The sequence below is a fragment of the Embiotoca jacksoni genome, unplaced genomic scaffold (assembly GCF_022577435.1).
Source record: "Embiotoca jacksoni isolate LCO1_2020_lvr unplaced genomic scaffold, fEmbJac1.0.p SCAF_14, whole genome shotgun sequence".
Classification (NCBI taxonomy): domain Eukaryota; kingdom Metazoa; phylum Chordata; class Actinopteri; family Embiotocidae; genus Embiotoca; species Embiotoca jacksoni.
In genome coordinates, this window is record NW_027185274.1 from 12,715,906 (window position 1) to 12,740,399 (window position 24,494).

General features: G+C 42.4%; 1 protein-coding gene across 2 annotated transcripts in view; it reads right to left on the bottom strand.

Annotated features, from left to right (window-relative positions):
* Positions 1-92: 92 nt before the first annotated feature.
* Positions 93-24,494, bottom strand: part of grik4 (glutamate receptor, ionotropic, kainate 4) — a 272,058-nt gene continuing 247,656 nt past the window's right edge. For both annotated transcript variants that reach the window (XM_069148046.1, XM_069148047.1), the window contains 9 exons: positions 21,664-21,867; positions 18,257-18,370; positions 10,501-10,610; positions 9,310-9,483; positions 8,662-8,827; positions 7,620-7,845; positions 6,647-6,775; positions 6,437-6,555; positions 93-4,921 (listed from right to left, as the gene is read on the bottom strand). In XM_069148046.1, the coding sequence (XP_069004147.1) occupies positions 4,532-4,921; positions 6,437-6,555; positions 6,647-6,775; positions 7,620-7,845; positions 8,662-8,827; positions 9,310-9,483; positions 10,501-10,610; positions 18,257-18,370; positions 21,664-21,867 (1,632 nt within the window). In that variant the 3' untranslated portion in view covers positions 93-4,531. The remainder of the gene's footprint in view (positions 4,922-6,436; positions 6,556-6,646; positions 6,776-7,619; positions 7,846-8,661; positions 8,828-9,309; positions 9,484-10,500; positions 10,611-18,256; positions 18,371-21,663; positions 21,868-24,494) is intronic.

Here is a 24,494-nt window from a genome sequence, read left to right on the forward strand (position 1 = left end):
CACACACACACACACACACAAAACCAGGTAATCAATGCTCTGTGGGCCATCGATCAAGGAAGTAATGAAAAGTGAGGAAACGAAGCACAAAGTAAATGAAGCTTCATTTTATTTCTCTGAAAGACAAACAATGTCAAGATGTTTTGGTCAATATGTTCAGCAGCTGTCAGTGAACAAAAGGCTGTATAACAGCCTCGACAGCATCTCACCTTGTAGAGAATTCTTGCACTCTGAACACCTTTTCTTTGAGCACACAACAACAACAACAAAAAGCTCTTCGCAATTAATTGCCAGCAAATCAATAGGAAAGCTCTCACTTAAAATGTGCACCAGTGTCGCTGTGAATTCGGTAGTTTTCACTGATAATCTGTTATTTCTATCAGGTGGCGTCCATAGATCCGGTGCTCATTAGTGGCTGTTATAAGGTGGATGTTTACATTGTGTGACGTTAACTTTGGGGAAATCTGATGTCAGAGAAGAGAAAGCAATTGTTTCACAAAGGAATGCAATCTTGGTAGTAGAAATGTGATGAATACAAAACACAAGTGCCATTAAAAAAAAACAATAAAAATCTAACTGAATGTGAAGTTATAGGCCAACAATTTTACAAAAAATTATAAATATCTCAGGTTTCCCCGTTTTGGCTTGGGAAGTTCAAAAATCAGATTTTTTTTTTTTGGTGAGTGAAATGCCAAACTAAACAAACAAACACAAATATTTACATGGAATGGGTGGATAAAAAAAAGTAAAATCTCTACAAGTGTACGGGATGGGAGCCGTTAGGGTGGTGAAATGCATCAGGCTCAGTCCACTATATTTCCTAACCCCTTGCACGATAACAATCGACTACAAGGAAATTGGTATTGCTATGTGCTACAATTGGGTAAACCTGAAGAGGGAAGTCGATTTTCACACACCTCTGCAGGCACTCAATGCTCATCATGGGCTCCATAAATCCACCAGAGGCAGAAGGAGAAGCATGAGCACGATGCAATAAACACAGCAGTGGCATACAGGTGGCGGTGAGTGTTTGTGTGCCACGCCTTGTGTATGCGTGTGCGTGTGTGTTGTAGATACGCACTGTGACATGTAGGTTACTGATATGAGACTGATAATGCTGCAGAGGAAAGATTATGAGACGAGCACTCAGAGAGGGTCGGGGATGGTGGGGATGTGTGTGTGTGTGTGTGTGTGTGTGTGTGTGTGTGTGTGTGTGTGTGTGTGTGTGTGTGTGTTTGAGGGAGGGGGGGGAGGTGCAGTCTAAATTAAACTGTAAATTAGATGCAGGGTGTTGTGTGATGTTCTCTCACTATCCAGAAAAGACAGAAATACCACCGAAAAGCAGAGTGATAGATGGACCTCGGGTGAGTGAATGCTTATGAAGCACATGAGAGAGTTGTTAAACTCATTAGCTCCCGTTAGGCTTCCCACCCACACAAATTCTCAGCTGTTCAAAGGATTCGCGAATGTGCAGGCGTTAATTCAGTTATGGAAGATGAACGATAGGTAGATGCGTCGGATCCTTCTGGTTCACTCAACAGTTGTTATGTTTACTCAGCCAGAAACCCATACGTCCTCGTACTGCTCCTCTGCATCCGTATATATCACAACAAAGCAGGTGCGGAATATTTCTCCCAGTTGAATAATAAAACTTAAAAAACAAAGTGCACTCGGGAACTATTTAGCATGACAGATCTAAACAGCTGAGAAGGTCAAAAATGTCAGAGCAAAGCAGAGACGAAAACCAGAACCCCACAGAATTGAGGCTGTTTATAGAAATGTATTCATAATGAAATAAAAATGTCAACATAAGAAAATAAAGCGGATAAAATATAGCAGCCAAACCCTGCCATCTCTCTGTGGTCTCCCGGAGAAGGTCGCCCAGTGTTTCAGTGGGATTTGTTTTAATTCTTACTCTACTGCTCTTCATGCCTTCAAGGTAATTGGCAATCTCATTCCGACTACGCTTGATTTAGCACCCGTGTAAATGTTTTCAGTGGTTAAGGAGTTCGCATTGTGAGCAGCGAGAGACTTCAAACTCTCACGAGTTTCTTAGTGACATTCAGCAAATGGGTAGAAACTTCTTTTATAAAACCTTAATGAAATATGGGTCTTTTTGTCTTTGTTATTTGCTCGGCAATTCAATTTTAACAAGTTATTATATAAAGAAATACGGAAAGTTTACATCAACTGTGGGCAGAAACTCTTTTTCATCAATACGCTCACAACCTGTGAAAGTGTTCAATACTGTGTGTGTATAAATATTTCCACACATGTATTTGTGCATCTCTGTGATCTATTCACATAATCAATGTCGAATGAGTATTACGCCTGTAATACAAAAATCAGCACTGGACCACTACTGGAAACCCCGTTGATCATTGTGTTTTAACGCACCTTCTGCGGGTCAGCAATAGTTCCCTACTGGAGGATTAGATGCATTAGCATGACTGAAAAATATAGAAGCAGTAAAGGTGATGTTACTGTGCATATGAAATGGTAAAACAAATGACATAATGATTTAACAATGTGATGAGAGTGTTAGTGCTTCATGGTTGTAAATGAACACTAACACTTTTAAACACACCTAATTGAAACACTCATCCCTTCTATATGTTTAAAGAGCATATGCAGTGAATTTCGAAACATGAAAACCTGGAGGGGAAAAATGCCAAAGTAAGAAAGTGAGCGCAGCTAATGAAAGCACGAGATGCTGCAGCGGTACCTCAAAGCTGTGTTGACTTGGTGGCCTAGTTTCTGAGAGATTGACAGAACCTGATGGGCAGATTTAACATGATGGACACACCAGAGATAAGCGACAGGTGGTGCAAACAGGTGGGTGACCGCTGATTCTCACTGTGCAACACTCAGGCTATCATACAGTGACACCAACATACCGGTCGGTACATCAGGAAAATGATAAGTCGTGTGTCTATGCAGAGAGTAATAGCTTCTTAATCTTGTCGCCGGTGGTTTGTCGTCATGGTTTCAATTCTGAAGGTATGGCTAGTAAAATGCAAATAAAAGCGACTATTCTGTCAATACAAACAACCGAACTGGATTCATATGTTTCTGATTGAAACATAAAGTCATTTTAACCTGAATTAATTTAAATGAACTAACGTCAAATGCTGTGGTGATTAAAACTGAACAGAAACACAACTGGACTGAATCATTGTTTAGCTTTTCTGGCATCTGCATAAAAAAAATCTGCCTCCAAAGAACTCCATGATTAATATATGTTAAGTTTGGTTTGATGCAAAAACAAAACCATGAAAATGTCAGGGCAAATCTGGTCTGATGTGAACTGAAATACTCCTCGAAGCAGTGTTAAAACATCATATTCAATAAAAGTTTAACTGCCTTGACATTTAAAAGAACTCAAGTCAACTACTGAAACAAAAATCCCTTTACTTGATGATTTTGGTTGGTTCTAATATATACTGGGTTTTCATCCTACACAGACTTGTCCTCGTGAAATGCGAATCATTCCCGAATATGTGCGCAGGAGAGAATGACCTCTAAGCTCTTACAGGGTATGCTGTGTGAGAGACTGTGTATATATTTGTGAGGGATCATAAAGAGGACTGGTGATGAGGCAGTAAATGTGTCAAGTGTCAACTATGGAGGGCAGATGAAGGGTAAGGTAAAGTCAAGAAGACGCAGGTGGTGGGTTTGTGTGTGCAGCCACAATGTTTTTAAGATGGAAGTCATTCTTTCTGTTAAGTTCACTACTCAGCCACCACTTTAGTGATTAATCGTTCCATGAGCACTTGCCAACACCTCTGGACATGCATCGCTGTCTTTCAGAGATACCAACAGTTAAAACATTTTTTAATAGAATATCACTACTATAAAAGAAGTCCATGTGTCTGTATGTTTGTTTTCTAGGTTTTGTTGAATTTGTTGTCTTCTCAGGGCTGTGGTGCTTTCTTCAGCCACAAGATAATACTTATGGTTTTTGGCACTTTCAAAATAAAAGGATTTGAAGGATGACCTTGCGTTAGTCTGTTCTTCTTTGCAGCTCTTCAGAGGCAATATACGTTCATACAGTAAATTGTCAGATAAAAAAAAAAAAAAGCAACTTGTTTAAAGTTTTTTTTTTTTCCAACAATAGAATAACAATATTCAGTACTGATAACCCAACAGAGGACAGAAATAATTTAAAAAGGAAAAAAAAAAGAAACAGCACAATGATAAATGACTGAAAATACTGCATAGTACAAATGCCTCGTAGCTGTTTTTGTCTGTCCTCTTTCACACGGTACAGAGGGCCAACAGGGACAGACCACAACGAGACAGACTCATCAGTTTTTCCTATGACCAAGGAAAAAAAATCACCCAAGGAGATTCCAAAAAAATGACTGCTGGCTGTTGCCTCTCGGGCAAAACAAAGTCCACAGCATTGTCCTGCCCTTTAAGTGCAAGAACGAGCTCCAAATGGGTGAATCAAAATACCACATGATCTTTGATCCCTGGAAAGAAGGGAGGTGGCTGCTGGGAAAGTCAGTCCTGTTGGATTCACCGAGCTTTATTCAGGTTCACTGCTATTTGTGGTCTTGTCCCACTCTATGCTCTCCTCGCTGTGCGTGGGAGATGGTAGGGCCCCAGGGGCCCCCATAGGACGCATTCTCAGTCCCTGGAAGCGTCGGCACTCGGGGCAAATGCGGATGTGGCTGCACCCCCTGGCAACCAAGGCAGCCTCCTGTGCCAGTCTGTGAGAGAGGGGTTCAGGCAGCCCGGTGCCCCCGCACAGTTTGCCGTTGCTGAGGCTGACGGCGGCAGCTCGCGCCCGGCGTTCCTCCAAAGGTAAGGGCCGTGGCCGCAGTATCGATGACGACCGCCGGCGCCTCACTTGCAGGCTGTCGCGACACAGAACGATCCCCTGGAGCTCCCGCAGCATCTCCTCACACACTGACTGCTGCAAGCACACACACAGGGAGAAAAAGATAGGGTAGAGGGGGATAAGAGAGGGAGAGAAAGGGAGAGAGGCCAGACAACTCACTGACTGACTGACTTGATCAGGACAGACTGATGGACATAACAGACGTAACATGCATTTCGTGGTTATCTTCAGAATCAGCAAACAGCGAGAGCATCAGAGAAATAGCTGGTGTAGACTGAAGCAGTAAAAATAACAACACGTACAGTACATATGGAATGTTTAACTTAATTCTCACATACACACACGTAGCACACACATTTTATCTCCTGGACTTATGATCGAGTGCTTCACTGGTGAAATACAGGACGTAAACTTAAACAATTACAATCACATGATACTGCAGCTCAGGAGCAACACAGGAGAAGTTATAGGAAGTTATGAGCACTGTAACAAGTATACAGATGCACACAGGTATAAACCCACCCACCACACACACACACACACACACACACACACACACACACACACACACACACACACACACACACACACACACACACACACACACACACACACACACACAGGGTTCCCAATTTAGTGTGTAACATCAATCTGTGCTGCTCAGAAAAGAAAAATCACATGAGTTGGTTTTTGATTTTTACATTCTGAATATTTATTGAATTAAAGTCACAGTGTGGAGGCCAAACAGTTATCAAGTGTCTTTTAAAGGAATCACATCAGATATAATTATTTCACTGCATGCACATCTTTCTCTGGTTGCTTAACCTAATGGCACAGCAGAGCGTCTTCACTTACACTAAACTCTTCTGAGTTATATATATGTGTGACTTCTTGTAAAGTTCATACAGCAGAAAATACTTCAAACTGCTTTTTACTCCAAATCTGTAATTTGAAAACTGATTCTCCCATCTGCTCCCCACATCTGGTTGTACCGACAGTCAATTATTAATGCAAAGTTCTGGTTGACAGAACACTAGTCCATTAGGCTACTGTCCATCATTTACCCTCTGATGGAACGAGTGATTTCCAAAGTCTCTGACAGTTGGATTTTGGGTGCAGATGTGTGCACAGTCAAAGGCATCTTTTACATAAAAAAAGGTCACTAGGTTAAGGCTAAAATAATACAATCACATTTACTTTTATGAGAGTACTCTTACTGGCAGCAACCTGTAAACACCACCCTTAAGATGTAGCTACATTCAATATTCTAGTTTATGGACATTATGTATATTCTGTGCGATATATACAGTTTATATTCTAGTGCTACAAAATGAAAAATAATCTATACATGTATGCACTGTGAGTGAGGTAAAAGTGAGGTATATCTTTGGTTTTGTGCTGATTATGTCTCCTAGGCTGGGCGGAAGAAGGCTTTGTCAAGTGGAACCCACAAGAAGAAGGAGAAGACGCCTGCTACACTTCCTGTCAAAGCTGTGCACTGTGGGAAAACCTAGCAGCTCCGCGAGGGAGTGGGTGCCAGGGAGGGGAGAGGGAGACAAAGCAGATGCAGGTTAGATAGCCCTCTCTCACCTCATTTCCTGGTGCCTGCCTTAACATCCAGACAAACTCCAGCACTGCCATGAAGATAGCCACCAGCAGGCCACACACCAGCACCACGAAGATACCGCCGATGTTCTCCATCCCCAGACCTGGAAAGATGCCAGGAGAGGGTGGAGAAAATGAGGACAAATTGACAAAGTGCTGATGATCAAACAAGATGAGGATTGACCAGAGACAAACCTTTGGCGCGGTGGTCCTCCTCCTTAGGACACTTGCCTCCATCCCACCACTTCCTCTTGAGGATCTCCAAACGGTTGTCCTCCTGCAGTTTGAGGATGGCCAGGTCAAACTCATCACGGTACACTGACCCTGGAGAAAAGACAGAGGCAAAGCTCAAATTTGTTAAAGCAAGATTCGTTTTTGTACATTTTTCACCACGGTAAATGTGAAACCATGTCACTCCATTAGACTTTGGTTCTGTAAAAAGCAGTTCTCAAATATAAGATTAAAGGGCTTACTAGGATTTTGCAGTGTTGTTTAGGTCACATCACAGCGTGCAGTATGCAACATCATCCATTAAAGAGACGGTTTACACATCAAACAAATTGAAATTTATCTTGTTTACTTTAAGGTGTGTTTTTCCCCAGCCTGCAGTTTGATTCAAGTGAGATCAAAGTGTTGGTAAACCCAGTGTTTATACTCTCAGAGCAGCAAGCCAGTCGTACACAAACAGTTTCACATTCAACAGAAACAATATTTCAAATTCCCTTCGCTAGTCCTCACTTCTCCCATCACAGCATGCCAAACAGCTGCTCTATTAAAATCTAGCAGTAAGTCTCCTTTAGTTTCTCACCTTTGCATCATTTTGCCCCATGATAGCAGTTAATAGTTTGGCTTTGCTTTTCAGCTTAACTGTCCAATGTGACGTTTATGTTGTATCCTCCAACTAATGCCCATGCTTTTCATTCTTCTTTCTTGGCTTCTCTATGAATTATACTGTGCGTTTCAGTGAAAACATCAGCTCCGTCCTCCGCTGCCTTCATTTTACACTGAACTTCTTTTCACCTCCACAGCCCTGATAAATCGTCTTCTGTCTGAGTAACTTATATCCATCGGATCTCCAGACTGTTTGAGTCAAGTTCTCCTTTCCTCCTCCCTCACTTTCAGTTCTTCGTAACCGTCTCTCACTCTCCACCCACTGCTCCCCACTCACCCAGTGGCATGCCGATGCCGTAGCCCTTGGTGTCCAGCAGTCCTCCGATCTGAGTCAGGTTGCAGTTCCTCTGGCGGTAGTACTCGTTCATGGTGCTCTCCAGCAAGTAGGCGTAGTTGGAGTTGAGGACACGGGCAATCCCCTCCTCTGTGCTCTTCACAAACACGCTGGGCTGCTTTGAGTGCATGAAGTTCCACATGCGCTGGTACGTCTGGTAGCGAGAATTCTGCACAGTGGCGGGAGACGAGATACGATCAGGAGAGACGGACACACTCAGATGAGGGAGACAGATGGTTGACGATACACATTCCCTATTTTTTCTTCTCGGGTTAGGGTTAGGGGTGATAACCAGGAAAAAAATAGGTGATGGCGCCCTCACTTGGCATAGCTGCCATAGATCCCCATTCAAAATAAAAAAGTGATGGTCTCCCGAATTTTGTGTGTATGCTGCCCTTGGCCCCACCTTCCTGCATGCCAAGTTTGGTGCCCCTAGCTGCTTCCCTTGGTATAGTTTTAGGGTAAGGGTCAGGAGTTAGGGTTCAGGGGTTAGGGGTCACGGTTAGGGTTGAAATACTGAAAACCTCTCCTGACATCTCTACCTGTCTTCTACTTTCTCTTGGCCTGTCTTCCTTGACTTATTTAAGGCCCGGTGGATGTAAAAGCACAGAGGAATACAAGGCTAATGTCTCTCTCCTCTTTCCCCAATAACATCCTTCACCGTCTCTCTCTCCTGTATCACTCTCTTTTTCTCTTTCTCTGAGGTCAAATCTTCAGAAAATGAAAGAGGAAAGTGTGGGACCTGGACAGAGCCCCATCTCCCCGAGGAGGAGGATATTGAATGGTTGTGGCAAAGAACCGACAGGAAACAGATAAAGCCTGTGGCTAGAGGAGGAAGACAGGAAGGACAGGAAGGTGACGACGAGGATAACATCACAGATGGCCCATTGATTGAAGAGGCAATGAGCTAAACCTGTGCTTATATTATGTATCTATGTGTTAAGAATATAAACAATGTGTCATATACAGCGATATGTGTAACAACCTGGAAGAAGGTCATTGTGGATCCTCCGTGCATGGTGCCGTACTCTATCGCCGTCTGGTCGGCCAGATCGTCCACTGACTCAATAGGCACCTCCATCCTCTGGACTGTTAGGAAGGCAGCCAGGTTGGCGGTGTAGGATGAAATGATGATTAATGTGAAGGCCCACCTGTGTAGGAAAGGCAGAGGACAAGAACATATGTATTCACCTATAAACGTATGTAAATGAGCAGGCTGATGTATGAAGATGGATTATCTGGGTGAAAGTGTCGTAGGATTAAAATAACTGCACACCTGAGAGGAGAAGACACGACAGGGATGATGAGGTGGATTGATGAATGGGTGGGTGCGTATGGAGATAGGTAACAATGCTTGGTTTGCGTGACGTTTTTGCTGCAAAGGCGGAATCACACAGACGATGTCTCATGCATGCACACGCACAAATGTCATCACTATCTCTTCTTGAATGCTGATGTCCTGGTAATCTGGATTTATGCTTCAAGATCACATCAGAGATTAAATGCATTACATGATGGAGTGATATGAACAAAATAAAGACAGAAAAGAATTGAATGTGCATACATCTTTGTGGATGTGAAAGCTGAAAACATGCGAATGCTCTTGTTTTGTGTCGCTCTGGCGAATACTAACCACACTCCACTGACACAACGTGTGGACAGAGCTCTAGGAGCAATGGTGGATCCTTGCTGCATGAAGCCTCCCACCGGGAACCAGAAACTGTTGCCAAGCGAGTACTGGTTGATCAGCAGGTTACAGCGTCCTTTTAGACAAGGGTGGGGATTGTACCACTCATATGGTGTCAATCTGGAGAGAACAAGACAATGAGGTGAGACAACAGGGAGACTCAGGAGAAATATAGCCAACAAGAGTGGAAATGAAAGTTGGATTTAGTATTCAGATAAGATTAACACTCAAGATACAGGGAGTGAGAGGAATGGAGACAGAAAGAGGAGTGAGGTAGCAAAACAACTTGAACAGACAATTGAGCACAAAGTCACCTTGGCTCTCCAGAGAGAGAACCAACCTGTTTTTCACTCCCTATGTGCTGCCTACCGAAACCGTAGGAAAGGAGGCAGCGTAACTAGTATGTTCAGAGGTTGCTGCATGAATCTTAAATTATGTGACAACTCTGTTGTGTGCTGGATTGAGATAACAATCCATATAACTAGGTTGCAATTCCCTTCTGATCCACCAAAAAAGTTACAAAGCAGAAAGTAAGATTTTAAGGGACATAGAGAGTTTACATATTTCCCACTTTGACCAAAGAGGAAATATTCCTCCTAAAAAAACATCAGCAAAAGCGAGAGTACCAAATTATGTGACTCATCTTCTATAGATGTTGTTCATATTGCATACCAGATACCATCCATTCAGCTCTCACTGCGGAGGTAATACATTTACCGGTCTGGACACCTGTAATTTCATTCCAAGAGGTGTTACATAAGACTTTTTTTTTTTTTTTTTTTTTTTTTTTTTTTGCATTAAAGTGTCTTCTTAAGATCCAGAAAAACTTGTAATGTTTCATATAATGCTCTTCAGCAGCAGTTCTGTCAGTTCCCTCCATGACCAGCAGGTGGCAGTGTGTTGCTGGAGACCCACCACTGAGCGGAAGACTCTCTCTTTCGCTGTGATGTGGAAGATCAACTTCAGAGACTGAAGAGAAGCAAGACAACAGACACCTGTTTCCTCCTCTGTATATCTCCCAAACAAACCTTTTTGTGGTTTACGCTCTGTACCCAACCTCTTTGTTTGTCTCTCAGTCTTTCTCTCTCGCTCTCTCTTTCTCATGTGTCAACTGTGTTTTAAGGGTGAGCTCTTTACCTAGCCACCAGAAAGAGAACGCAGCTGACAGCCAAGTAGGCCAGAAGCATGAAGAGCCAGACACCAGGGGAGAAGGGATCCAGGAAGGAGAAGTAGCCTGGCCTACGTCCCTGAAACACAACACAACACACACACACACACACACACACACACACACACACACACACACACACACACACACACACACACACAGTGCAGGGTTTAAAGCATTAAAGTCTCTTCAGACCAAGCATTTGATTTTATGTTGAAGTAACACAAGCCAACCCAACAAGGGCTTCTGCTGAAGGAGACAATAAGAGGTTAAATACTTACTTGTAGAGGAGACAATTAACTCATTAGCATGCAAGAAACCGTTTCTCGCATCACCTCCATACAGTCAGTGCCAAGATTAATTAATAAGTAATGTTGCTGCATTTCAACGTCGATTCACTTGCCTTAGCCCAATTTGGTCTGTGTTAACCAACATTTACTGCCGCCTGTGTAATTTGGAGAAGATGAAAACGGTGACAGTGACAGTAAATAAAGGAATTTTGATGTGATAAGCGTAGAATTTCCTGTACTAAAAAGATAGCACTATAATTATATGAATCTCATTTGCATGTCAACATTCAAATCAACATTGTATGAAAGCACAAACTCAGTCTCCCATGAATTGTCAACAGAGTGGCACAGGGCTGTATACTGATACATCATAGATAAGAGGTTTATTTCCCAGATTCTGGCACCAAAAAAAACAACAAATACAGATATTGACTGACAATTATTTCCTGTTAATTGGTATATATTCTGCTTCTACATAAAACTGTATTAGGTACAATATTGGGTCCAATCATAAAAATGTATGCGAGAGCAAAATTATTAAAAGTAATGAAGACAACAGCAACTATTTGCACACTCCACAGGGTTGCACACAGTAGAGAGGGGAAGGTCAAATAATCAGCTAAACCATTACAGCTACATTAAACACAAATTCATTTCCGTGACCTATAGTTGACTTCCAGTATGAGTGGAAGTGCACAGTGTCCCAGAGAAAGACAAAAAAAAAAGTGAAAGAGATTAATAGCTTTGGCTTGGGGAAAAAAGCTAGCTGTGCCAAAGCAGCTAGGCTGTTATATATTAGTTTGAGTTGGTAACCGGGAGATAAAGTGGCAAAAATAAGGTTGGCGCCCAGAAGACCCATGAGGCTATAGGGGCTAATTCTTAATGTTTCATTACCCAGCAGCAACAGCTATTGTCCTCTAAATGAAACTAATTACCGATAAACCCGTGTCAGAGTGATTGTGTGTGCTTATTTTTGTGTGTGTGTTTGTGCATGCTCGTATATCTTACGTGCATGCTCAGCTTATAGCTCGTATGACCGAATATCAACAAGGGAATATCAGCCATTTACACACAGAAGCAAGTCCACCATCTGTTAGTGACTACGAAATGGAGGTGGGTGTCAGAGCCAGACGAGCAGTTATATAGCGGAGGTGATCAAACAACCAACTGTCCGTGTGTTGTTATGAGGCATGGACACACTCAGTCATGTAGAATTTCCATATCCATCTCTGTGTCAACAGGCAGCACTGTGGAGTCCACCGCAACAAGCCCAAACCTCTTTTGTGCAAAAAAAAAAAATACTCAATTAAGTTCTCCTTGGTGACCTCACACATGCCAAAACACTGCGGTAAAACATCTCTGAGGCCCCCCAAAATTAAATTTGAGACAAAGAGGGTGAAATTATTTTGTTATGATAAACGAATCCTCATTTAGACTTGTGCAGAGATGAAAATTCATGAATGCGTCTGTAATCACTTGCATATTAGCCTGACTGAGCTAAAAAGGAGTGGTGCCGAAAGTTGGAGAGGAAAGTAAGATTCACTATAATATTCAGCAGAATTTAAAACCCTACTGCCAGTCATAATGTATGCCAGTCTATCTATAGAATGCATTTTGTTATGATGATGATGATGATGATGATGATGATGATAGCAGACTGAAAATAGAACATCGAAGTGCTCACACACACAAAGGCCATTTAAGAGGGAGAGTACTGTTGTAAAGTGAGTATCACTGCCGAGCTGCATCTAGTTGGCACTGGCATAATTGGGGGTAAGAGCAGGATGTGCTGACATGAGTCCCCCTGTTTGCTGGTCCAGATTGGTGCATGCTGAACCAGCGGTTTGTGAACAACTGGCATCGCTTGCCCACACCTTAAGCTTCCACCAAGGTGCTATTATTAAGATAAAGGGAACAGCAGAGACTCTGGTCTTCCATGCTAACAGATGGCAGAGAAGTGAAGGTGCAGGAGAGCAACTCAGAAATAGAGACAGAGAGAAAGGTAGGAAGAGACAAAGATTACAAGGACAACAGGGAAGCAGTAGGAGTTGTGCTGCTCAGAAATCTTGACTTTGGTGCTGTAATATATTTGCTTTAAGATTCAGAGTCAAAGTTATGTTTTTAGGAGGTGGAGGGGAAATTATCCATGGTGAGGCTGCTGCAGACTCACTAATGAGCATACAGAGATTCAGATAGGCTAAAAGGGGAATGTATTCAAAATCAGTGTGCACATTTCCAAACAATGTCAGGAGATTCTCTCTGGAAGCTTTTTTTTTTTTTTTTTTTTTACTATTTTACAAACATCTTACGTCAAACCAAGAACTAGAAAAAAAGAGGCTAAATGAAACTCCGTTTAATGATCATCTGTGACAATAAAAACATGAACATTGTTACGATGATGTCTGATATGATATACATTTTCTAAAGGCTGCTTTAATCAATATTTCGCATTAGCAATGGATCAAGTGACATTGTGTGACATGTTGCTCCTGCAGAGTGTTTTTACACCTTCTAGCTCTTTTTTATTTTATTTTATTGCAGAAACTTGTTTTGATTCGCTCTCGCTGCTCTTAGCAGTCAACTTTTCACACCACTCCTGTTCTGATGAACTCACTCGACACGACCTGCTCAGCACCAAACAGCAGATGCACAAGGTTAGTGACTGTCTGGAAAACATAGTCGAGTGTTAAGCAGCTAAGGAGCTATATTTTACCACAAGGAGTTGGTGCAGACCAAAACAGAGCAAAAGCAAGTGAACATTGGACTTAGATTTGACAGGATGCTGAAAAGAGAAATCCAAATGAATGCCATTATTGCTATATATGTGCCGGAGGCAGAAATAGGCAACTGTTTGCCATGACAGTTATATACTGAAGCTGGTAATATGTCAATGTTTGGCTTACAGCTTGTTGGGCTGGCGAAAAAAAAAAATCAATCGACGCAGGATTAAAGTTGCTTTGCCACAGTTTTTGGAGTTTACAGAAAAGCATGTGCACTACCCAAGCATTGTTTGAGCACAGGTGGGTCATAGGACAGGCTGACTGACTCCTGATTGCTGTGATGTAATGTCGATGGTGTCCTAAATAGAGGTTTACCTTTTATTCATTTATTGATTCACTCCTAAATAATTTACACCTGCAAATATTGAGTAAATTCAGTAATAAATTAGTTATCAGTGATACAGTGGCTAATATACACTGACTTGAGAAGAGTTGAGAAAAACAGAAGTACCTCCGAGTCCATCCGAATGAGCTGGGATTATTGTTTAAACAGTGATCTCCTATAGGTGGTCTACACTCTCTTTATTTTGGAAGTCGAGCCAGTGTGTGCAAGACAGGCTGTCAGCAGCTTTGTGTTTGTGTGTGTGCCTGTGTTTCAAATCTTGTCAGCAGCTGTCTACGCTGTCAGTCATCCTCATCAGGGCGGACAAAGTACGTGCATGGGCGACCTGGTGCACAGGGAGCACCGCTGCTGAGCATCGGGGCAGCAGGTAGTTGACTGCTGGCTGGGGAAAACATAGCAACCATACTTAATCTGGTATTGACTGTTAAATGGGAGATACACACTCGGAAGAGACAGAGGATCTGAAAACTATGACATAATGACGACACAAACTAATAGTATTGACAATAGTATGTGCTTTGGTGCATGAATGAGACACGTTCAGAGTGTAAGCACTAAATGTGAGTATACAAGTGTACACTATAGCGACAGGTTGCCCACTCTTTTTGTATGGAAACATTTGCTGCTGTGTTTAAATTATTTTTATTAGAGGCAGGCCATCATTTTATTGAGGTTTATCATCATGTTAAGATGATAAGAGGGCGTGAGGCAAATCAAACGATGTAAAATAATGCCGTCGTGGCACAGAGGGCCAAACATCCTTTATGACCTGTTTTTATGAGTACATCTCGACAAATAAAAAAGCGAAGAATTGCTGCCTATTACAGTATGTGTGTGTCCCCTCTTCCTCTTATCACGGTGATGAAGAGCTCATTCATTTTACTTTGCTTTGCCCTTGTTCTCTCTCAACTTCCCACTGTCCCTCGTTCAATCCGTCCCCTCGCCCCCTCTGTCCCTCTCTGGGGGCTGCCTGCATGCCAGGAGGGTGGCTGAAGGAGCTGGTGAGGTTATCCAGTCAAGGATTTCACCTAGTCATCCTGCCTCTTGGTATTCATACCACACTGTGCCCCCTGAGGCAGCCTGCCTGAATACCGACTCACTGAAGGAGACTTCCCATTGTCATTTCAACTATCACACTCTCCTGCTCGCTTCTCTGCTCTCATTTCTTCTCTCCAGCTTCACTTTCTACCCATTTCTTGCTCATACTCTTTTATGTTGTCTTTCCTCCTGTCCCTCCCCGTGTCTCCCCACCTTCTGTCTGTTATTTGGGGCTCTTTGATAGTGTTCGCATTTCTAATTGCGTCAGAGCAGATGCTGTCAGCTGTTATGGCTGTTGAGACGGCTGCAGGGGCAATCTGTGGAGAGAGGTTGATTAGGCGCAGGGTCACAAGGTTATATTCACAACAACATCCTGCTGTCTCTTGGGCTCACCAGGTTCTCTGGTTTTATGTCTGGGTGATTTGTACACGGGTGCAACTGTGCATTATTTGTCTATTACTGTATGCGTGTGAAACATGTGGCTGTGTGTGTTTATATGGACAGGGCTGCGAGTGTGTGTGTGTGCAATTTTGTCTGAAGATGTGTGTGGCCAGAGAGTCAATAAAGCTCATTATGCCACTCTCTACCCTCAGGGCAGCTGCTGAATCTGACACAGCTTCCACACATCCTTTAATTAACTAATATGTCTAATTAAGCACCACTCTCTCTAACTCTCATGCACACACACACACACACACACACACACACACACACACATACACATACGCATCCTTTGTCACACAGCCCCTAAAATATTTGGAAATGTTTGAATGATGGAATTTGCATAGTTATAAAGTACTTCAGACTGCTGGGATCTTGGGATACGGCATATGGCTTTTTTGTTGTGCAGATGATTTACGTGATGGAAGGAAAAGATTTTATGGGGTTGACAGACAGTAGCTTTAGGTGCCGTTCATAACTCCGATGCACAGCACTGACACATATTGCACTGGCTGCTCTTTGATTTGTGCGTGAAAGCAAATCTATTTCATTTATATGGCCTCAAACCACATGCATATCATACACCACGCCATGTACTATATGACTGTGAATAGTGCCTAGCTACAAATCCCCAAACAGCCACAAAAAAAGCAAGGCAAGACAGCTTAAAACCATAAAGACAGGAAGTTCTTGTCTTCTGTAGAGATGATGCAAACTGTCTGAGATTTGTTCCTGTATTTTCTATTGCAGAGTCAGTGCCCCAGAAATCATACAACAGAAAGAGTAGACAAGGCATCAGCAGTCCCTCCACATAATCAGGTCCTCTGTCTTCTTGCATAATGTAACACAAACTCAAAATCATGCGGCGGGTAATTAGGTGTTTGATTTGCTCGTGTTCTCAACACAAAACAGAAAACTTGACTAAGATAATTCTAATCGTGGAAGAATATAGGAGCAGCAGTTCAGATCTGTTTCTGTGTTTTTACAGGAAATGTATTTGTCTAGTTTTGCTGCCTTTGGTCTGAATTTTTCTCAAGAGCAGTGATATCTGCAAAGTTTGGAACACCTTTATACACATGAGCACTTTTACCAAAACAGGATTATGTCTTTCACTATTCTGGTGTTGTTGTTGCAAAAATTATAGCCTGTGTTGACCCGAATGTGAATCAGTGTCATATACTTAATAAACATAAATTAATGATGTGACAAAAAAAGGTGAAATAACAACAATAATAACATCAAAAAGAAAAAAAATGTGTGTGTACTTGTGTATGAAAGAGAGAAAGAGAGAGAGAGAGAGAGAGAGAGAGAGAGAGACATGCAACACATACATACTGACAAGGTGGAGAAATGGAGATTAAATGGTTGAGTCTGAGTATAATTAATACCCAACAGGCACCTTTATTTTATTGCATTTGCCATTCTTATTGATCAGACTGAAATTTTCATTTAAAGTTTGAAATAAGAAGCAGACCCCCTCATAGAAATCACTGTGCCTCCAATCAATAGTCAGTGGATTAGAACTAAACAAGTGAAGTCACAGAAATTCAAATATCGAGTTTTGAGCATGCTGAGGGACCGCTCTGAATCAGATCTAAGAAAATGCCAAAGGGGAATGGGAAAGTAAAAAGAGCATGAGGAAATGAGGGACGGAGAGAGAGACAAAGACAGGTAATACACGTCTACTTTCCCTCTTATCTTTACGCTCCTCTTTTCTCTCTACCTGTTCAAACACTTCATACATCTTATCTTAATAATAACTACTCTCTCCATTTCTCTCTTATTGACCTTTTACCCAAGAATTTGGCTTCAACTGGGTCAAGTCGGTGCTAATTCAACTCTCTGACTCTGTGCACCAGCCCAGTGGGATGTCAGCTCCATATCATCTCCTCATGCTGCCACTTGCCTGCCTGCTTCCCACGGCAGAGGTCATACGCTGCCCAGCAGCCTATTTAACACTGCACCAGCTGCGAGCATCAATTGATGCTCCCAAACTGTTGGCGCTCAATTGAGTCCCTTACCGCTACACCTATTGGTACTGTGCACAAACAATAGGAAGGTAAAGGGAGGTTTACAAGAAGTAGAGACGGGACCAAGATGGGATGGGAATGTGAGTAAACGCCCCTCTGGGATAATACACTAATGTTAGCTCGTGCACGTGACAGAGCACCTCAGTGCGGACTGTGGCCGGTGCCATACCGGGCCACGCTGTGTCACCTTGGGTTTTGGGGAGGACTGATGATTAATGGGCCACTGACTCCGCAAACACTGGCTCATTTCCACATGCACTGCTGTTTTTTTCCACTGTTTCTTGCTTGGGTTTGCATTCTGTGGACCATGAAGGGAATTACTTGTGTGAATAAGATGGCCAAACCCAATCAGAGAGCAAGCAGAAAACAACTGTGAATCTGCTACATTCATCAGGAAGTTCACACCATAAAACACGCCATCTGGAGCGCACAGAAAGGGGGGCCACAGCAACAGAAGGAGGACATGGGCAAACACAGGAGAAGTGAAAAGAACTGGACACTGTTAAAAAGTTGAGAAAAGTTGAGAAGAGATGAGACAGAAGGAAAAAAGCGGGAGTTGGAGGAGAGAAGTAAAGCTGGAGAACCATGACAACACAGAGATGGAGGGGAAAAGGCGTAGCTGAGAGGTAAGGGAGGTGATAAGGTGCTAAGGAGAAGTTGAAGAATGATTTAGACAGGCACTAGAGACCAGAAGGGAGAGTTTTTTTTTTCAGTCATTAGACATGGCTGACAGCCTGCTGTGGTATGTCCGCAAGCAGTATGAGAGGTAGCTCGATGGGTTAGAGAGAGGAGAGGTAACTCACCAGGTGGACGCGGTACATGATGCTGATACCGAGGGTCATGTACGGTTTGGAGAAGTCAATCACCTTCTCACGCTCTGCTGTGATGGTCAGGCCTGCGACTGCCAGGTCAGCTTTCTGAAACACAGAGGGTGAGTAGTATGACATCATGTAATCACAAGCTAAAAGGCAAACTATACGCAGCTCTGAGGAATAGGGCTGGTTATTATTAAAAGAAAAAATAATACCAGTGCCTGAACAAAACTTTTAGCCAGATACATTTTTAAAAATCCATTTGAACAGAGAAAATTAGGTATGGTGCAAATCTTTAGTTTTTTTTAATGCAGTTTAGAGAGGGAGAGTGTTATTTTCTGTAGCTTCAATTTACTGATTAAAATTTACATCAACACCTCACCTAACAGGATATCAGTAGATCAGAAGAGCTTCCAGTAACAGAAGCCCACGCAACTCTGACAGGGGCTGAAAATAAGGCTTTCAAGATATGTCAAAGTTGAAACAGAGTGATTTTATCTACCCAAGTGGAGCCTACGTATGTTAAGCGATATGGCTCACTGGCACTGATGAAATTTACTCCAGCGTAAACGTAGCCAAATTTATGAAATACAAACGCGTAGAGTGGCCTTGGTGTTGATTTTTGGTACCTAATGACAAGGCATTTTTCAGATGGTTTGGGAGAAATTTGGCTAGTGTCATAAAAGGTTATAAGTTTGGTACCCTACTGAGGAATAACACAATGTTTATGACATAACCAATAATTTGAGACGATGAAGATGACATAAGAAGTGGACAACCTTTTGGTTGCTAATTCCCTAATAATGTCCATTTGTGTCCCACCGTCTCTTTGTCCACCAATAGCACTACCTGTGGTGAGGATAATCCAGCATTGGCACTGTGTGTGTGTGTGTGTGTGTGTGTGTGTGTGTGTGTGTGTGTGTGTGTGTGTGTGTGTGTGTATGTGTATGTGTGTGTGTGTGCGCGCGCGTGTGTGAGTGTGTAGGGCACAAGAGAGCTCAGGGTAACCATTGTGGCTGGCCAAGGGAGCACTGTCAAGACAAATCACTTGACAAAGCAGGAGCTGGTAAAACACACTTAGAAACACACAGACACGCAGACAGAGAGAGAAATGGTCAATGTAGCTGAATACTCGATGGCTCTGTGCTAATAATACAGGCCAGCAAAGTGCAACTGCAAGGGATTTTTCATCTCCCTGAGGAGCAAAGAGTGAAAGCAGCAATGCATTGCTCTTTGTCTGCTGCAGGACGACTAAGAGGATTGGGGAGACGGAGAGGAATGGGAGGATGAGAGTGAGGAGAGGGAAGCTCTGTGGCAGAACTGCAGATGCCACTCAAATCCAAAGCACGCTGTTTCTATGTCAAGGAGTAACATACACGAAAGAGCACTTTTGCAACAACGATTTTGCTACGATGTAAAAAAGGGATCAGTTTTTCCATAATGCTTTATCTAAAAGCCTCAGTTTTGGTCTGTCTCTGCTCTAATTAGTCTATTATACTTAAAAGTTCCACCTCTTTAACCGATACTCCACACAGAGACCTAACGCATGCTGCTGCCCTATCCCCAGCCCGCAGGCTTTGACCCTCCATCATCAGCTGTCCCCAGCCTCCTCTCTTTTTTTCTCTCCGTCGTTTGAAAGTCTGATCGCCTGCTCCGAGCGCCGGAAGGAAGCCACGCGCTGGGGACGAACATCCAGGCAATTTTAACAAAGAAAGTCACTGTTCCTTTGAAAAATGAACACACACTCCTAACAGCCACTGAAATATTTATGTGACGATAGAATATTAATATTGATTACTGGATTCCTCTGCCTGCTGTTATGCCTTCTAGAAATACCGAAAAAAAAAAAAAAAAAAAGACGCAGTGTAATGTTGGCTGCTCAATATTGCATCATACCTGTTTCCACTTTCATTCAATCATATCATGCTAACCCAGTAAAAAGGACCAAAGCAAAACCTGGGAATGTGAGAGATGAATTAAACATCACCCTCTAGAATGTAACATTTTGAATTCCAGAGTTCCATCTCTGGAGATGCTGTATTGCTCTGTACTGCAGCACTGTGGATTAGGGAACGAGCACATACTGTACTTAGACTTTGGTGTGGATGCCTCCTGACTCATTATTAGCTCAGGCTGTCTGAAACCCGTCAAACTAATTATCCTCATACCGTGAAATATTGTTCAGTTTGAATGGGACTGGCAGGGACACAGGTATCTGTCGTCCAGAATATCCTCAGGCTGTCCTCCTTCACTGTGACCAAGTGGATAAGTCATTTTCTTTCAACTTACCCTTTAAACTTGAAGGCATGGCTGTTCCTTTGTTTTCTCTTGCAATCTTTTTTACTCTGCAATCTCCTTTCTAAGCCTTTAACCAAACAAGCTCAAGCCTTTCTGTCCACTGTGTAACATCCCTCCTGATGTCTCCCGTCTCATGACAAATCCCTCTCAAGCATACCTCGACTTTTTGTCTGCCCGCCCCACCTTGGTACTCCACAGCTGAAGCTGCTGTCAGAGACACATGTTGACTTTAACCACGGCCCTCCTGAAGGTCAACTTTCCAGTGTAAATTTACAGGGGCACGACGAAGAGGGTAGCACGTCGTGACAATAACAAGAGCAGGCACTTCTAGCTTTACATACTTAATGGCTTTGCCCTCCATTAGCCCACAGAATTAAGACAGATCACCTCTAAGGATCGACTCAGTCCTGCTCTACTTTATTCCCTCTTTACTCTTCCTCACGCCAGCGTTGCTCCTCACTTTTTTTTTTTTTACGCCTGTTTCACTTATTTTCCTCCCTGTCTGATTCCTCCCAGCTCCCTTATATAACCTTATCTGCCTGTTAACAGCTACATACAGCGTAGCTGGAGGAATGTAAGACCTCACTCAGAGATTTAACCACAACAACATAGACTGATTTGGGAAGAGAGTTTGTTAAGGTCAGCTCAGACAGCTTAAGGAAAGGAGCTGACAGGAAACAAGCCACCAAGAAGCTGTGACTGTTTTGAAAAATGCACTGCTTAACCTGCAAAGGCCAACTGCCGGATAAAAAGAAAAAAAAGAGTGCATGACATGAAGAAAATCTGGTCGCTGTGGACTATATGAAAGCTGAACAATACACTTGTGCTGTATGTTTGTCTATACGAGAGCCTCTAAGACAAGGGTCTCCAACATTGTTTCCTCTGAGATCTACTTCGACAAAATAAAAGTGTCCAAGAGCTACTCATGTTTTGTAACATTTATAGCTGAGCTCAACCCAAACCAGCTGAATAAGCTTCCTTTAGGTCAACAAGGGGGGGTTGGGGTGTGCTTATATGTCCATCAGAGCTAACACATCTATTGTTGTAGGCCTTGTTTGTAGGCTACACTACAGTCTGCCCATGTGTATATATTTACATACCCTTGAGATGAGTTCCCCGACCATGCCGGTCCACGTTCCATTAGCTCCAGGAACCCCGTACAGTCCATCCCCCACCAGCCGGATGCGATACTTAAACTTGAGAATATCTGCCAGCTCCTTCAGCATGTCCACACAGAAGCCTTCGTAGCGGTCGTTTCCCTCAAGTTCTTGGTGGTTCGATCGCAGCATCACGTACGGATTCTCCTGAAAAACACACATAGTTTGTATTGCATTACATCTCCAACTGCCAACAAACTGTGGTGTGACATTGCACCAGAAAGCATAAACAAGATCCAGTAGATGTAGCGCATGAAAATGTAAAATGTTTCCTCTGGCTGTTGCTTCAATTTCAACCATTCTGCTGCTATTTCTTGAGAGTTTATGTAAGTGTATCACTACATCACCTGAGTGCCCTTTTAACGTTTAATGCGATGGCTTTACAGAACCAAACTAAAGATTTAACTGTGAGGAGAATGGTGGAAGCGTCCCATATGTCCTTTGGAGGTCAAGGTTCTCATCAGGTTTACTGCTGTCAATGAAAAGTGAAATTTGTGGATTTGAAGCAGAGCCAGGCATTAAAACCAAGAGCAGGATGGGCGTGTGTTAATCTTTTTGTATCCATCAAAAAGCGGATAAAAAACAATAACACTTTTCCTCTGATCATACACACCAGAGCACACACCTATTTACAACCTGTCTTTTAGAGAACCAACTCTGTGTTCGGCTGTCTGTTTATTTATGTCTTGTTTTGTCATTTAGTTGATGTTGGGAGATTTAAAGAGCCCTGCAGTGATGTATTTTGGAGCCAATGTTATTGTGCTATTTTTCAAATAATGCAACTGTCAAACTGGTGCGCTCTGGCTCACTACATCACAAAAAAGACAGCGTTATATACTTTGCCGTTGCACTACCCCTGCACTCAGCGTGTGAATTCAGTTGAACTAACTTACATTGACAACTTGGCGTCAATGATTAAAAAGTCCAAACATTTTCTAATGCTGACTCTAAAACAAAAACTTTTTAAAACAGATACAAAGAAACATAAAATTCTGCTTTCTTTATGGTTGAGGATAGATGTTTTATTGAGTTCATGAGCACTAATGTTTGTTTACCACAAGCCTGTTCAAAAGATTGCCGACCAGTTGTGCTAATAAATGCCTACAGCGGAGTGTGTTTAAGTCACCACAGAGCCGGGAGTGTAAGCTGTTCAAAGCCAGCTGCGACAGCATTCAGAAGCTAAAGCTGAAGCAGTAATGATGTGGTGCTGTATTTCGAAAGTTGAAGTTAAGGTGAAATTGTTTTGTCACTGCCACAGCTGGAAATACATATTTGTGTGGTAGCTGTTTGACTACTGATGGATTTGCCTCACAGTGAAAGCCACAAAAATAGCTGCTATGAAATTGGGAACATTTGGGAAGTTGGTGCACATCAGGTGGCACAACTGTTTCAGTGACTTGCCCTGTTGTTGCTATAGCAACTGTTTGGTTCCACCTGCAGGGTGGGGGCGCCGTGGATTGAACAGCTTTGGCTCTTTCTCGCTGCATCAACGGACGGTAGAACCCACACCCTCCTGCATCACTGTGATAAGAATGAGAATAAAATGACTACTGATGAACTCCCTCCGTCTGCGTCTCTCTGCTCTGAGAATCTGCACATAGATTCAGTTTATCTAACCAGGCTCGTAGTTTGATTAAACAGACATGCTGTTTAGTGACAACAGCCTGCAGTGTATTATGGAAGCAAAAAGAGAAGGAAGTTGACAAAGACTGTACTACAATATACAGTGATGTGTATGTGGGCTGCTGTGTGTGTAAAAGGATCAAATTGTTGATATTCTTGAGTTTCATTCTCTCTACAAATCCCATGAAAAGAGTAAATGAATCCTACCAACAAGTATCGTCTGTAGCCAAAGCTTGATATAGGTTTTTTGAACTATCTAAAATGACTATACAATGTACTCCTCACTTTTTCGGATGTGACGCCACAACATTGCTGTTTATATAAATTAAAAACATTTCTGATCTTAAACAGACATACATAAGGTGACTTCTACTAAGGGTAAGCCACATGGTTCACGGAGGGTGAGTCCCTCTAAGGGTAAGTCACACGGTAAAGTAAAAATCAATAACAAAAAAAAAAGGGTGTGTCTAAATCTTCTTGGATTTCTGTCTGAACTACCACAAACTTCATCCCCCAAAATCCCATTAATACATAGGATGACTTATTTTTTTCATATTTCGGATGACATGTATGACAGTGGTGCAGTGGTTAGAGCAGTGGCCTCAGTGAGAAGTAACTGGGTTCAATCCCCACTTGAGGCATGCATGTCATTTCAGAAAAAGGTCATACTCCAAAAAGTTACACTATAGTATGTCGTCTGAAATATTCAAATAAAATCATACATGTCGTCCAAAAAAATGAACCAAAACTAATTATTGTATATAGTATAGCCAGAACGATGTGGCTAAGTTTGATGTTTCGTCGTGACACAGGAAGTTGATGTTTAAGGTCAAACGATGCCCCAAACCTCACGAATCCTTGCACATGCGTCAGGTACCAACTTTCATGAGTTTTTGAAGATGTTAAAGCCGCCAAAAAAATTTTTTTCAGAAGAATAAGGAACGAGATCGAGAAAAAAATGTAAACTGCAAGCGGGAATATACGGACCCTCGCGTGCTGCACGTCGGGGAGCCGGAGGCCCTTTTTAGAGGTTCAAGCACCAACTGTGGTGGAACCCTATTGTTTTTACTCAGATTTCTATTATTATTATTACTATTATTACTATTATTATTATTATTATTATTATTATTATTATTATTATTATTATTATC